General features: G+C 34.3%; 1 protein-coding gene across 4 annotated transcripts in view; it reads left to right on the top strand.

The window, feature by feature from the left end:
- Nucleotides 1-16128, top strand: part of bru3 (CUGBP Elav-like family member bruno 3) — a 250638-nt gene that overhangs the window by 140448 nt on the left and 94062 nt on the right. For all 4 annotated transcript variants that reach the window (XM_089635791.1, XM_089635793.1, XM_089635794.1 and 1 more), the window contains exon 4: nucleotides 6984-7063. In XM_089635791.1, the coding sequence (XP_089491917.1) occupies nucleotides 6984-7063 (80 nt within the window). The remainder of the gene's footprint in view (nucleotides 1-6983; nucleotides 7064-16128) is intronic.

The raw sequence follows: 16128 nt of genomic DNA on the forward strand, positions 1-16128 counted from the left end.
AGCATTCTCATTGAAAATGTGTTAAGATCGTATTTACTTTGTTGAAACGTTTTTTTTCGGCTTTGAAAACTTATCCCCGTCAAGCAATGAGCAAGCATTTTTATCCCCGACTTTTCTGCTTCAGGTCAAACGCGTCACAGCGGTAAACGGTACACCTCAAAAGTATACAAATAGCCCTCCTAACCACTGAGTGACGGCTTTTGTAGTAGCACCCTTGTTAGGCTGATGCCACGCTGAATACTTTTCCCTATTCTTGGCAATTACGATGCAAAATTCTCGTAACAGGTGCTAACCCTGCAAGCCCTTTGTTGTTCTCCGCGGTGGAAACTTTTGCGTAAGTGAGGGTTTTTTCCACTTCAATTAAGGAAAGATACGAATAAATTAGAATGCGCCCACAACGTTTGATAATATCGCTTCCGTCAAATTAAACCTTGAAAAAGTTTTAAAAGAAAAATGAATTATCGCTTTATTTTAGTATCTTTATGATCGTGAATTACCAAAATTTTCGGTGTTATTATTAATTTGTTGAGCATTTTGATGAATAACTGCCTGATGTGTCCGAGAAGATAAGTTCACGATGAAAGATAAGGACTTTGCTTTCAGTGTTAAACTGTATAAGGATTTAATGAAAATTGAAACCTTAAGCATTATTTTCTACAGCTCTTTGATTTTTGGTTGTGATTCGCATAGTGCGTGGTATGATAAGGTACATTATTAAGCCAGTCGGTTGTTCGAATGCAATCAATTTAACAGTGTTGGATGTTAACGCCTGGTACACAATAAATCCGAACTCCCGATAAAGGGGGCGATAGCGCTACATGCCCTTAATGCACGCAATCAGAGCATTACTATAACATAACAACTGATAACTGAACCAATGCATGTCTATAACATTAGAGAAGTCATTCGAATTAGACGGTACAGTCTTGCGACTAGATTTCAACAAAATTCAAACCTCGAACTTCAGTTTCGTGAAAAGTTTTAAAAAAACTGGTGGCTTACCTATCACTAACAACTTATCTATCTTTTTTAAATCTAATTAAACTCAATTAAAATGTCTTCAAGAAAAGCAAAATGCATCTAAATCTAATCTATCAAAATGTAGCACATTTCTTATACACATCTAAAAGGCTGTATCATTTCATTTTGCTAAAAAACGTATAGCATGGCGAAGTTCTGTTTTAAACACCACCATTTCATCTTCAATTTTTTTTGTTACGTTCCGCTTCCGATTTCAAGATGGTGGCTGTTTTAACTTGTAGGCAGGATCAAAATAAATCGTTTTTCAGAATATGAGTGGCTTTTCTGGGGAAAATATAGGTATGTAATATTTATACACTATTTTTATTTTAAAAATATGTAAATACACATCAAATCTTTCTTTATCATTATCTGGTAATATGGTAGAATTTACAAACTCATCATTTTGCTTAAAAAAAATATTACGAAAATAGAATCAGTGTACGGTGAAAATTTAGCGTCAGCACACGACGAGTAAATGGTTCAATAAAGACAAATTAAGGAAATATGGTTTTTGATTTAAAATCGAAGAAAATTAGAAACATCATTTTTTGAACGCGAGGTCTACTTAAGGAATGTTCACAGAACAACATTATTAAGAACAGGTAGTTTCGGAAAATTTTAACGATTCTTCAAATTTCAAAGTTAATTTTCAAATTCTGTGAAAGTTATTTTTAAGTTTTGTTATTTTTTCAGTTCTGTCAAGTAACCAGCCTATAATGATATAATAACAGAACTTGAATAAGAAATTCACAGAACTCGTAAATTTACGTAGAAATTTGATGAATGGTTCAAATTCTATGAAACTACTCATCATCAATGTTTCTTGAAAGATATTTTTCCAATTCACAAATTCATTACCCTTAGGTATTTACCAGGGAAGTGGGTAACGGGTAGTGGATAGTGGGTGGCAGGTAGCGAGTAGCGGGTACTTGGTAGCGGGTAGCGGGTAGCAGGTGGCGGGTAGTGGGTAGCGGGTAGCACCACAGACGTAAATAACATGTCAAACACACGGCAGCGGTTTGTTTTGTTTCGGCCTTCAATGGCCACTCGGCAAGCAGACAATGGCACTCAACGCGCAAAAAGCGGTCAGAGATTTTGCGAAATAAATTCACTCATCTTCGCCTAAGTCCACAGCTGGGGATGATAGAAAAACGCAAAATCCACAAATCCGCGTGGACAAACAACACACAAATCTGATTTGAGGGCGGCCGTTGTTGTACAAATATTCACTCTGTTTATTCAACATGGTACTCTAACTGCTAACCGGTTTAAAAGAAAACGCATGTTCACTTTGTTATCCCCAGACCCAATACACACACTTCAATACTGACAGCCCTCTGAATCAACATCATCATTTAACAGTACTGTTTTTTATAAATATTTTTTAAATGATGATGGAATTTACGATTATATCTTTTCCACATATTAATTTCGGGTGTCGGTTTGTCGGTGTGTGCGTGATTTTAAAGTGTAGTCCTTCAAAATTCGTAAAATTATTAAAGTTAAATTAGCTTTTTATTTCCAAAATTGGAACTGATACGCAAAAATCGTATCGGACAAGCATTAACTTAGGTATGAGAATTATTTTATTCATTTCAAATTTTTATTCAAAATGGGTATTTCTTTTGCTTAAATGTTTGACAGATCTAAATATGAATCAATAATGATTTTTTAAAGTTAACTAACGGTTTTAATTCATCAGATAATTTTGGCCGTCTCTCTAATTATATGTCAACAAACAAATATTTTTAAATTTTAGAAAATTGACATTATGTAAATTTGATTGACAGTGATCCTGCAATAATCAACTCCTTCAATATTAATATCCCGTGATTTTGAACTGGTCTGAGCTAGTATTATAATATAATCCCCGAAATTTCTTCAAAAAAGTATAAACCGCTTTAGTATATTCTAACTCTACCCAAAAGTATTTAAAGAATACTATCGTCATCAGAAAAAATATATTTTCCACAAGTAACTTATAATTTGGAAAAGTTCTTAAGTTTGCAATATTTTATTCGGATAAAAAACGTCGGCGTAAAATGATTATTATGCCTCCAAGTCATTCGATATTTGTTCGTGTGTACAACGTCCCTTCCTAGTCCCTTGATACCCTCAAGCTGATTCCCTTTGTGGACCTTTTTCTCTAGATCAGTCACTGTCAATACATCCTGGCAACCCAATACCGCGGGCAAACTTTACATTCAAATGTATTACATAATACTTTGCATTACCAAACCATGCTTTCAGCACTGGCTAAATGTATAAGCTTTTCAGATTTGTTGAGCGTGATTTTAAATGGTTTTGTGAAATTCCCTTAATAAAACCATGGAGAGATTAAGAGATTAGTCCAATAAACGGAATAACCGCGCTGTGTGTGGAAAAGCCTATAAAATGTAAATTTCAATTTAAAATTACTCTTTTCCTTCTAATTCCTTCGAGTATATTAACAGTTGCCTCTCGCTTTCGTATTTTGCCTAACCAAACTTTATGTTTTAATCCTTCTGAGCTTTTGATCGTGTATAATAACAAATTAGTTGTCAGGTGTTTTATAGATACTGCTTAAACTCTAGTTTGAAGAATAATTTAAAATAAATCTTCGCGCGATTAGTTTTTTGCAGCAGCTGGGTTCACAATTTAAAATATTGCACGTGCGCTTTTGACATCTCCATTAAAAGCTCTGCCATTCCCGGCATAAGTCCATTACTAAAGCTGGCAATTCAACTTTCTGCTACTCAACTTTCTCGACCGCGCTGCGATTACATACCGCCGCAGAGAAAATGGGAAAAACACACATTGACGTAGGAAACCTAAGTGGTTTTAGTCACTTGGGTAGTTGCACCAACCTCCGAAGGAAACACAATCTCATCGTCTAATTGAAGGATTTCCCGTTGCAAGGCGCCGCTTTTCTCTGACAAACATTACGTATTTCCCCGACCATTTTGTGCTCCTTCGAAATACTCGGGACATGTTCAACACTGCGGAGTACTGCGAGCGGTACGCGCACAAGGCTCGGTACTGGCCAAATTTGTTTTCATGTTTACATGACGTTAAGGTACGAACTTTGTTTTTTTTTTCACTTTCCACTTCTTCGGAACTGGTTTCATTCCGTACAAATAGTTCAGTGTAGAGAACTGAATGGTTGAGTTGAACGTTTTCTTTGATTTCATATTTCGAAAGAAAATTAAACTCGCATTCATTTTTTTTATTGTTTGCCTTTCTGAAGGACACAAAAATGTTCCTTGGTAAGGTTGTTCAAGTGTACTTATTCTTATAATGATTATGCTTCCTTTATTAATATAATTCAAGTGAGTAATGAGAACTCAAACCAAAAAAAAATCTCATTCTTCAAAAAACTTTGAGACAGGTGTACGCCTAAAAAACTATTAAATATAACATAAAATGATCATTATTTTAAAAGGAATATCTACTTAAAACGTTTTATTCTGACTGATACTTCTTATAATACATCAGAATTATATGATTGAACGTATTTAAAGGTCAATCAAGAAACTAGATTGCACAACGGTTTATTCGTCGTCAAAGGAGCGTCCCATATGGGGCGTCTATTTTCGTTTGAATACGAATATGCAAATGCATGATATCATATTATCTTTGAATGATATTACTGTATAATATGCGCTTATTTTAATTTCCCTCTCTCGACACACTTGTGAGCAGAGTAAACGTTACTGCGAATAAAATATGCACGTTTCCGTTGAAATAATAATATTAGTAATCGGAAGATCTTGATATAATAATGTCATAACGTCCTATGAATGCCTTTTTCAAATGTATTGTTTTTTTAATACTTTCAGATAATTCTAATTTTGGTATAGATATGTGGCCTGGTGGGTAAGACGCTTGGATAACAGTCATCGGATCTGATTCGATTCTCATAATGGAAAGAGTTTTTGAAAACTTTAACAGTAATTTACAGGTTACGTACAATATCTAATACAAATCACCCCTGAGGTAATTTAATTACTTAAAGGCGCTGTAATATAAAGTTGACCGTTATTACTGTTGTTATTATTATTCACTACTGTTGTTATTATTATTCATTTTAACATTTTCCGACTTTATGTCCGGGTTAAATCTTCCCCATAGGAAAAACCAAACCCTTTCACACACTTTTCCACAAATGATCATCTAGTCAATCGATATTATGCAAGTGCATTATATAAGCATAATAAATACAAAATATTAAAAAAAAACAACACGTCAAATCACCAGAGATGAAATGGGAAAATAATTCACCGACTCCAGATATTTTCATATCAGAGGGTTCGGCTCGGTAGAGCTTCTAATTGGACCTATAAATACTACATGTATTTAAAATGAGTGATTTTTGCATTTTTATGTAAAAATTCTTTGACAAATCTAATACGTCTAAATTTTGAATAAGAGAGCTAGGTATAATGACAGTAGTCAAATAACAAATGGTAATATTTTTATAATCTGAGAATGTCAAATTCTTTTAATTTCATTTCGTAAATCTGTGTATTTATTATTTTTTCAGAAACAAATTTTTGAATATTACAGGAATTTGGAATAGCGACATCAATGATATAAGTTATTTATATTTTATTATTATTATAGACTGCGGTAAAAGTTTGCTTCTTGGAAATTTAGTTTTAGTTTCATGTGTCTTCACTAAAAACATAAATGTATTTATATTTTAATTTTGTTCACCGACTTGTTCACAAAAATATCTTTAGTCCATATTGTCCAAAGATTGTGACATTCTCAGAAACAGTCACATAGGAGAACTTACTTTCTTCAAATAAATCAACTGATAAGATTATTAGCAAAAAACACGCAACGTAAAACTGTGAAGAAAAAAATATAGTATCTATACCCCTAAACAAATTATCCTTCATTTAATATATTTTAAGTAATAATTATTTTTCAGAGCCTTTCTGTTTTGGTATTTATTTATTTTTATATCTCTTCTACTTTTGAAACTTATTTTTTTTAATTTTTCGTTTAACACAAATAAAAATGTCTATAAATCAGTTTATGTATGAATATTTACGCAACTCCAGAGTTTCTGCATTCTTCTGATTGCTGCTAAAGTTTTGCATGCATCGCTGAAACAATAGGATTTAATTATTAACTGCATAGTAGCCGTATCAAAACGTGAATGCCATAATCCAAACAAGTTTAAAATGTTATTCCATTGCAAAAAAAAACCTTCAGCATTTCATTATATAAAATAATGATAACATATCAATTCCATTAGGGTAGATACTCTGAGCATTGCCCTGATGAAATACCACCATTCTGAATTTTATTTATTTTTTATTTTTTTACACCCGCTAAACTTAAAAAGAGTTTGTCAAAACATTTTTGTAAATTGCTTTAGCTGTATTCGATAAACAGAATTAAATAGCTAGTTACTTCCCACCCTCTTTCATCCTCATCTCTCAACATACCAAAACTGGACGTGCCATAGACCCTCCGACAGCGAGCAGTTGGGATTAAGGGGAGAAAAACATGTATGCTGTGAACAACAAAAAAGTTCTGAATTAACTCTGTCTGAGTTTTAATTAGATTTTATTTAAAAAATCGCTTTGAATGCAGTGAATGCATTTTTCATTTGGCTGAATCTTTGGTGTGAAGTTGTATTTTATTTTTTTAATTTCCAAATCGTGTTTAAAAAATTGAATAAGTTTACTGTGACTTTTTGACTATTCTGACCAAGCGTATAATATATAGCATTTTCAACATACAATAGAAGAATATTTCGGAAATATAATTACATTACAAACTGCACGGTGCTTTTCTCTGGAACCACAAAACCATTCATTACAATTTGGGTGCGGTAGACTAAGATGCAATTTCCAACAGATGTTGCCAGCGTCGTTATACCTTTGAGCTGTTCCACGATAAACATTTTCGATTTCAGGCTTTATTCTACCTCTTGACTAATTGAAATAATTTACTGCTTGTTCCAGGGTGTGCGTTCGTCAAGTTTAGTTCGCATCAAGAGGCACAAGCAGCTATCAATACTCTACACGGGAGTCAAACTATGCCGGTAAGACAAACACAACTTTTATACATTATTTTATACATTTGTTTGAAGGTCAGATGTCATTCTTTTACTCTGATTCTGTGGTTTGATGGAGATACAGTGAATTTAAATGCCCGAAGCAAAAAAACGATTAATTTTCACCTTTTTACTATTTTTTTATGACTTTTGCCTCAGAGCTTCTACCGGCTTGAAAAAAATTCCTAAAATATGATGATATTTTTAAAAATACAATTATTTTCGTTAATAAATGTATGCGATAATTACTTGTGCTTCTGAAATTAAGCAAAAAAGGATTATTTTACGTTAAGGTTTTCCCTTATCATTTACCGGAAAAACTTTGCCTCATAGTTTCTACCGACTTCGAAACACTTCAAGGTATGATGATATTTCAAGAAATGACTATAAAGTTCAATAAAAACGTAATATTATTTTAAGTACGTAAATTCTATAAAACGTTGACGAAATTACACAGCCGTAAATTCAAGATATTATTCTGCCAGAATTACACACGGAAGCAAATGCGTGTGTAATTTTTTTGTGTGAGTGGAGAGAATTACATCTACTGGAATTACACATGGCAAAAACCTATCCTACCTTAACCCCACATAAGATTTTTTTCCAATGGGTGATTTATTTACAACGTTCACGGATTTTTTAATGTTGTGTAATTTCTATTTAATTGATTAAATTCTCTCCATGTGTAATTTCTTCCATCCGTAATTCCGTCGGTGTGTAATTCTGGGAGTGTAACATTTGTACGTGAGATTTACGCCTTTGTAATTTCATCCTGACGATTTTTGACAGTGAAATTAACGGCTCTTGGGGAAAAGGGCTGATCTTGTCTTATAATTTACAGGGCGAAATTTGCCTCAGAGCTCGTAGCTGAAAATCTCACGACTATGATAATATTTAAAGTACGATTAAGGTCAATAAAGGGTGCATTTTATTTTTGATGTCTGAAATTTTAACACTGGAAAACCCTGCCTGAAGCAAGTCACCTTGTCATTTACTGGGCGACTTTTCCCTCAAAACTTCTACAGGCTTACAAAAAATCTCGAGAGTTATGATGAGATATAGAATTTCAAAGAAAATTGGTAGAATATCATAAAAAACCTTTTTTAGTGGTTGGTTTGGATTATTACTTATTCATTCTACATTTTTTTCTTATAATTATGTATGATTCAACCCTAATAAGGACGACGTGATGTTCAACTTAATTTTGTATTATTCACTGATAAGGCTTTTTCCTCAGTTGTAAAAAAATAAATAAAAGATGTTATTATACTTTCGTCAAAGCCTCCGCTGGGGGAGGGGGTAATTTTCCATCATTATAGCATTTGGAAGTTGGCCAAAAACTGGATTCTTTCATTTCTTTATTACTTTTCCAGAATGTTAAACCTTTTTCTGCTCCAAAACATTTCATAAATTTCAATTAGAGCGGTCTTGATTTGCAGTAAATAATTCTGACAAAAAAATTATATTTTCTTAGACACTAAATTAGAGTCTTTGATCTAGGTATCTCTCCGTTGTAGTTTTATCCTGCATAAATCTTTTAAAAACCCAGCGTATTTGTGTCCGTTATCGAAATAGAAAAATATTTTTGATTATCACCTTAAATAACGCAGGAAAACTTTACAAATCTTCTTTCCTCTAATAATAATAGTAATTGGATGACTTGTATAGCGCTGTTTTTCTAAAAAATCACCTCAAGGGCGGTTCTATGAAGAGATCATTCAACCATCGCTAAAAATTTCCTCTTGTTTTAATAAAACGGTGAGCTCTGGGTAATGAAAAATGCACTGCTTTTCTGTCTGCCATTTTTTGTTCAATGCAAAAGTCCTCAATATCAATTTTTAAATCTTGGGTAAAACTGTACGCCTGGTAATAATTCCATGTCATATTATTGTTCAAATTTTTACAAAAATTTGTTGAAATCCCAGCGAAACCGGGCGGTGATCATAAATTTACTTATTCGTTATGATTATTCACTCAATAATCAAATAATGCATGTTAAGTAACTCCCCGAAAGCGTCATTTAGGTACTATCGTCTGTGAACAATTCCCCATATAAAATATTAATAATTCCTGGCTTCTCCTTTAATGTAATCAATTTGCCCTATATTCGTCCCCGCCCCACCCCGCCCACCTCGCCCCACCCTAACGCTTCCATCAGCCCCTTCATAACTCGGAAGGCCCCTTAGAGTTGACCTGCAGTCCCATTCACTCGCTTCGTCACTTAATTTCAATGTTGACCCTAGCACCTTGCCCTGTACAATGTCTAGCAAAGAATTATTTCTAATTCAAAATACAAGATGTTTGCAATGTTTAGCGAAGTACTTTGAAAATAATGCAGAAAATGTATATTGAACGTATTGTCTTGATAAATATTAAAGAAAACACGCTTGAAATGTTTTTTTTTTTAATTATATTTAGCGAAGAACTGATTATTTAAACTTCTAGTTCTGTGTATATATAGTATATAATATCAAAACCAAAAGTTCCTCTGAAATCTTAAGATTTAATTGAACTTCATAAGGAAACCAGATATTTTTGTACCATATAAAAATTTCATATAAGCAATTATGTAATTTGTTCAAACAAATTATCTGAATGATAATTATTTATTCAAACATGCTTCACACCTAGCGTTATAAAATATGTCCAGTCATATTTACAACTACCTAAAATAGAGTTAAGTATAGGGTTTTCCAATAAGAGGTGTTATTTTGATATTCAATCGTAAAAGATGTTTCAATGGTTTCGTTGTTTGTGTGTCACGTAGCGCCGTTTTCTTGAAAGTAAACGTTGTCCAGATCAATACCATCCAATTCCGGCCATAAAAAATCATTAATCATCTCTCGATAGCTCAATCCATTCACCGTAACTGTTGCTTCAGCCTCACTTTCGAAAAAGTAAGGTCCAATGACTCCGCTGGACCATAAACCGCACCAAATAGTCACACTTTGGGGATAGAGAGGCTTTTCAACAATAATTTTTGGGTTTTCCGTGCCCCAGATGCGACAATTTTGCTTTTTGACGAAGCCACCGAGGTGGAAATGGGCCTCATCACTCGAGATGATTTGCATTTGATTCACTCAAGTGAATTTTAATCATTTCAATGCGTTGTTGAAGCGTGTATCGTTTCATTTTTATTAAAAACGTAGTTTTTACTTGTCAAATGTCAAAAAATGATAGCTTCAAAAGTAACATCTACCGAAATAGCGGGCTATTCAAAATAGCACCTCTTATTGGAAAACCCTGTATTTTTTAAACACATATACATAATATCAACTAATAAATACAAATTTGTTCGTCCTGCTAATGCCATTATGGTAACTAAATTATTTCCAAATTGAGGTGTAGGTTTAAAATTTCCATTTATCCGTAGTAATGAAATGTTAAACTAGTAAATAATAAGTTTTCGTTTTTTATGGTAATTATGGCAAGCCACAAATATGGATGCCATCTATTGCAAAAAATATTAATGTGATTTATACACATTTTTCCATTTCGCTACTAAAAATAAATCTAATACCAATTACATCAACATGCCAAAATAATAATATAACCCTCCAGCTGATGGGAAATTTATTGGAAAAGAATTCATCCATTCGATCAATCATTTCTGTTTGTATCTGATGTTATCCTTTAAAATTTCATGTTTTGACATTCAAATGAACTCTTTTTTGACGTTGCGACAAAAGAAATGATCTTACAATATACAATTGCCGATGTTCGGTTGTTGGCAGTTTGGTGAAAGAAGGAATATTATTATTCTTTAGGTAGTCTGTTAGCTTTAGGCATACTAGTCAGTCCTGGCCAGACAAGCTTCATTGAAGTCTGAGACCGACAAAGGATCTGACGACATCACCAGCACATTGGACTTAAGATGTTTTCGTTCAGGAGTTGTGCCACCTCCCTTGCTACGAGAGAGTCCCACTGTGTCCTGGAGTGGGTGGATCGGTGGGTGGGGTAGTGGTGGAGGTTCCACGACCCACCTACGACGTAGTTACGGTGTCACGCTTTTGTAATGGAAATCTGCGAATGTATAAAGTTTCTTATTTCACCCAAGCGGACTTTCTCCTTACTCGCGTCTGTATTTTTCTTCGTTTAATCTTATTTATGTTGGCGTGTGGCTCTGTTCTGTGAAAACATGGATTCAGTGTCTCGAAAATGTGATTTTTAATGTAAGCATCCTCCAAGACTTTCCTGAGTATAAATATGTACACGCCTCATACACGCTAATTTTGTCACGAGTTTTTCCTTTTTCTGGATTATAAAGGTAGAATGAAAAAGAAACGTTGAGATAATACTACAAAACAACGTTAAATCATACGCCAGCAATCCTTAAACCATGATTCTTAATTTATGATTCACATACATTTATAATCTTGGAATGGTATTAACCTCACTCCCTTGAATAATAAATTAAAGCAGTGATCTTGCCAATGTGTTTAAATAATGCTTTCAAAAATTATGATAAACATACAAAATCATTCATTTAATTTTTGAAATGCAATTTTTTTGATTTCTCATAATACGTTTTCCAGGTCTAAATAAAATTACGTCTGAAGCAGAGATAAAAAATTGCGTCACTCCCGACACTTTAAGCGTCCTGCAATGTTTTGAAATATTGTCAAAAAGAAAGTAATTTCCGTTCATAAATAATAGTTTCCTCTCTCTGTGAAATGTAACTGTTGTACAATCTACAATCCTCGTGACCTATTTCCGATTTTCATTTCCAAATGCCAGCCTGTCATCCGAGAGTAGGTTGACGCGTTTATATTTGTGACAGAACGAGGGAGAAGGGACTTCTGTTACTCAGCGGTGCGTGAGTTCAGATCCGTTCCTCCAATTTACTACCCCCAACCCACCCCATCCACTGCCTACATTCCACATAACGCGCTCTAAACAATAACAAAATCTCCACTTCGTGCTATTCTATGGATTTACCGGATAACCACTTCCAGGCTAAGTTAGTTACGTTGGAACTTTCATAATTACTCTTAATTATTTATTTTTAAAGCATTTTTTTGACACATTTACCAAGCTGCAAGTAATACAAAAAAAATACTATTTGCTCGACGTTCAAGTGTGCGTTATGCGCTTTAATCCCCTTAAGGCCGGTATTTCAGTACAATAATTATGGGAAATTGATGTGCTTTTCGGCATTTAGTTTTGGTCTACGTACCGGATACTAATAATTAGAAGCTTAGCCCCCTGATCCCTATTAATATTAATGGGGTTTTGTGAATTTGCATTAGGCGTGTTAGATGCGTTGTGGTTCTTTCAAGCTCCTCAGGAACAAAACCAGTGTAATGGCCGGCTTCAATTAAGTACTCTTAAATTACTGAATTGTCTGAATGGCTGAGTTAGAATGCTTGAAAGTGTTCTAATATCATTTTTGGAGATGGTCCATTTGGTCTTCCCTGATAATATACACTGTTACACTATCTATTATGAGATGATCCATTTGGTCTTTCCCGATGATGGACACTGTTACACTATCTATTTTGAGATGTTCCGTTTGGTTTTCCCCGATGATGAACACTGTTACACTATCTATTTTGAGATGGTCCATTTGGTCTTCCCTGATAATGGACACTGTCACACTATCTATTTTGAGATGTTCCGTTTGGTCTTCCCCGATGATAGACACTGTTACACTATCTATTTTGAGATGGTCCGTTTGGTCTTTCCTGATGATGGACATTGTTACACTATCTATTTTGAGATGGTCCATTTGGTCTTCCCTGATAATGGACACTGTCACACTATCTATTTTGAGATGTTCCGTTTGGTCTTCCCCGATGATAGACACTGTTACACTATCTATTTTGAGATGGTCCGTTTGGTCTTTCCTGATGATGGACACTGTTACACTATCTATTTTGAGATGGTCCATTTGGTCTTCCCTGATAATGGACACTGTCACACTATCTATTTTGAGATGTTCCGTTTGGTCTTCCTCGATGATAGACACTGTTACACTATCTATTTTGAGATGGTCTGTTTGGTCTTTCCTGATGATGGACACTGTTACACTATCTATTTTGAGATGTTCCATTTGGTTTTCCCCGATGATAAACACTGTTACACTATCTATTTTGAGATGATCCATTTGGTCTTCCCCGATGATGGACACTGTTACAATGTTACATCAATTTTTGACCGCGAAAATCTCAAACCATATCGGATTAACAGTTATAGATACTTATAATGAACTAGTCAATTTTCTAATTTAACACTAAAACTATTTACTTATACATACCTACATATTATCTGAGCCATTTTTATAACGCGCTTTATGCAACTCTCGTAAAATAAAAATCATTAAACGAGCCCCCTCCGCGTAAAGAAAGCACCTTTCCACTCACTTTCCACTTTCCATCTTCAATCCTCGTTGCACATTCTTTATCTCCTGTTTGCCGGGAGATATTTGGCTTATCTTTACATATATATAGACGGTACCCCTTATAATAAACTCCCACGCGTATAAATTCTCTTCGGGAAAGGCAGGAACTTAACAGCCTACGAATGACTCCTCTAAGTAGAGTATAGGGGAAAACATAATTTACAAAACAAATATCTTAAAATTATTTCGGTTTGGCCTGCTTCTAAGGAAACATTTGCGGTCTAATTAAATGAGAAATGAGGTATTTTCAATTATTTTTCCATTTTCTTTGCGGCTCTCGCATATTTTGGAGGCTTCTGCGCTAAAACATTTGTCTTATTGAGGGAAGACTAATATTTAAAATCATCATTTTCGTGTTATATTATTATTTTGGGTTTGTGGGCTACTTTATCTAGAAACTCCCGAGGAGACAAGTTATACCTGTATAATAAGTGTTTTAGAACACTCTTGTTTGAGAAAAAAAAATGTTACGATTATTTCATCTGTTTATTGAAGACAATATAAGCGATTCTTAATCGAAAATTTGAAACATAAAAATCAGTAAAAGATACGTTCGCATCTAGAACCTAGATGCAATTTGTCTTCAGTAAATAAATATTGCAATTTGAGGTTTTACTAACTAAGCGATCCCAAAAATACAGATTATTTTACAAAATATCAACACACATTTTTTGTACGTTATCAATATCATCCATTGTAATAATTTTAATTTTTTTCCCCATACGTTTTTGTTATCGCTTTTTTACTTGTTTTAAACAAATATTATTTTCGCTGTGGCCCTGAGGCAGGATGAATCGCTCCGTTTTGGGTCATGCCCTTTTGCCTTTTAAACAAATTCATAAAAGCCCCTAATAGAATTACTTTTCTAAAAATTCCTTTGATACCGAAATATCGTCGAGTTATTGATTCGTTACTTTTCCCATCCTTGGGTTTTATTGGGAAAACTCGAGAAATTCAATCGAAAAAGTTAATCACATGAGAAATAATCTACAAAGTTTTAGTTTTCAAAATATTACACTAGATTCAAAATATTATTTTGGAATATTAATCTAAATATCCATCTACACCTATACGAGTAGGTATGTGATTATTTTTTTCAATTCGTGTCACGAAAAATAAAGATTTGTTTTGTTTTCGTTATTTGTTCTCAGTTGTGGCGCAATGCCACCGTGAGTCCTTGAGTGACATTGACATGTCCTTCTCGCCACATGCCCGGCCGGGCGCACGCTCCTTAAACCCTCCCACACGCAACACTGTCTCCCGTCAACTTATTTTTTAAGCTTACGAAAACGTCTCTCCTTAAAACCTCTCAAAGTTCTTACTGTCAACGTTTCATTCGTCCTTCGTTGACATTAGCCGCTCCTGCAGCTAATGTCGCAGCAGTATCTTTGGCGAGTGGTGGAAATTACCACGGGGCGTAAAGCCAAATGGTCTGTTATTTTTGATAGCGCCATAAGATGCACCTGCGATGGACCCGCGGAGGTTGTGACTTGATTTGATGACGCAGCGCGGAATTATTGTAAAATGTTTTGGTAAGCACGGCGACTCCATTATTGAAACGTCTAGCATTCCCTCGCGCGGCGCGGCGCTTCTTGTTTCTTGGCACCGCGAGGCGCTTTAAGCTCATTTTGTCACGACACAAAAAGCATTTGCCAACAGACTGTGTTTTTGACATGGCGGCAAAATAATCTTCTGAATTCCTTGGAAGCAAAATCAAATTACTATATCTCTTTGAGCCGCCGTGCTCAAAATAAATTGATTTCTTCGTAATCTGTAGGTCAAAGCATTTCATTAAATTAAATAGCAAGATCGCTGAATATTTTTATTGTATTTGACTTTGAAACTCGGAGTTCTACACGAAATAACTACTGTAGATAGTGTAGATTTCCTGTGTCAGATATCTCAACCTTTAAGCGGTAGTCATCTCCCTTTATTGCCTGCCGCACAATGGCGTTTCTCTGTCCTCAGGTTCAATTGGAAATTAATGAAAGGCGATGCTAAGTTATTTAGTAGTTTTAAATGGTTCCTTACTCGGGCAGCCGGGACTGTAAGTGCTCGTATACACAACCCAGAAGGAGAAGAAAGCAAATGGCAATAAAAGAAAAGGTTAACTATGACTAAGATATCCTTAACTAGTGGGAGGTTTAACGACTGCTGACCTTTTACGCAGTTGTAATTTCATTTGTCCAATTTAATGGTGACGAGATTTTTTGTAAGGGTACAGTAAAAATATTTACTTACAATAGGTAAATCCGTCAATTAAATAATGGCAAGTATGCAGCGGACCACCGCTAAGTACCTACTTATTAAAAGCTTTTTATTTATTTCAAAGAGTTTTACTCAGTTTTGATTCACATATTTGTCCAAATTAGACTATGATTTTTGTAATAAGAAATTTACTTAAAAATAGGTTTTAAGTTAAAACCTATTATTTATTGCAGAATAACAATTAACTGCGCAATTGATCATAATATCACGACAGAAAGTATAAAATTAATACTAGAAGCAGATACAAGTACATACAAAATATTATCAACAAGTATGAGTAGACTTACGTTATATTAGTAATGATTTAGAAGATATGATTGTAAAGCCTTTTTGTACCTAGCTTCTGTGCAGTTAAACAGATCCGCTACATCTGCGTACCTATTAC

This window comes from Hesperophylax consimilis, chromosome 9 (assembly GCF_061612785.1).
Source record: "Hesperophylax consimilis isolate HC1 chromosome 9, BYU_Hcon_1.0, whole genome shotgun sequence".
NCBI lineage: Eukaryota > Metazoa > Arthropoda > Insecta > Trichoptera > Limnephilidae > Hesperophylax > Hesperophylax consimilis.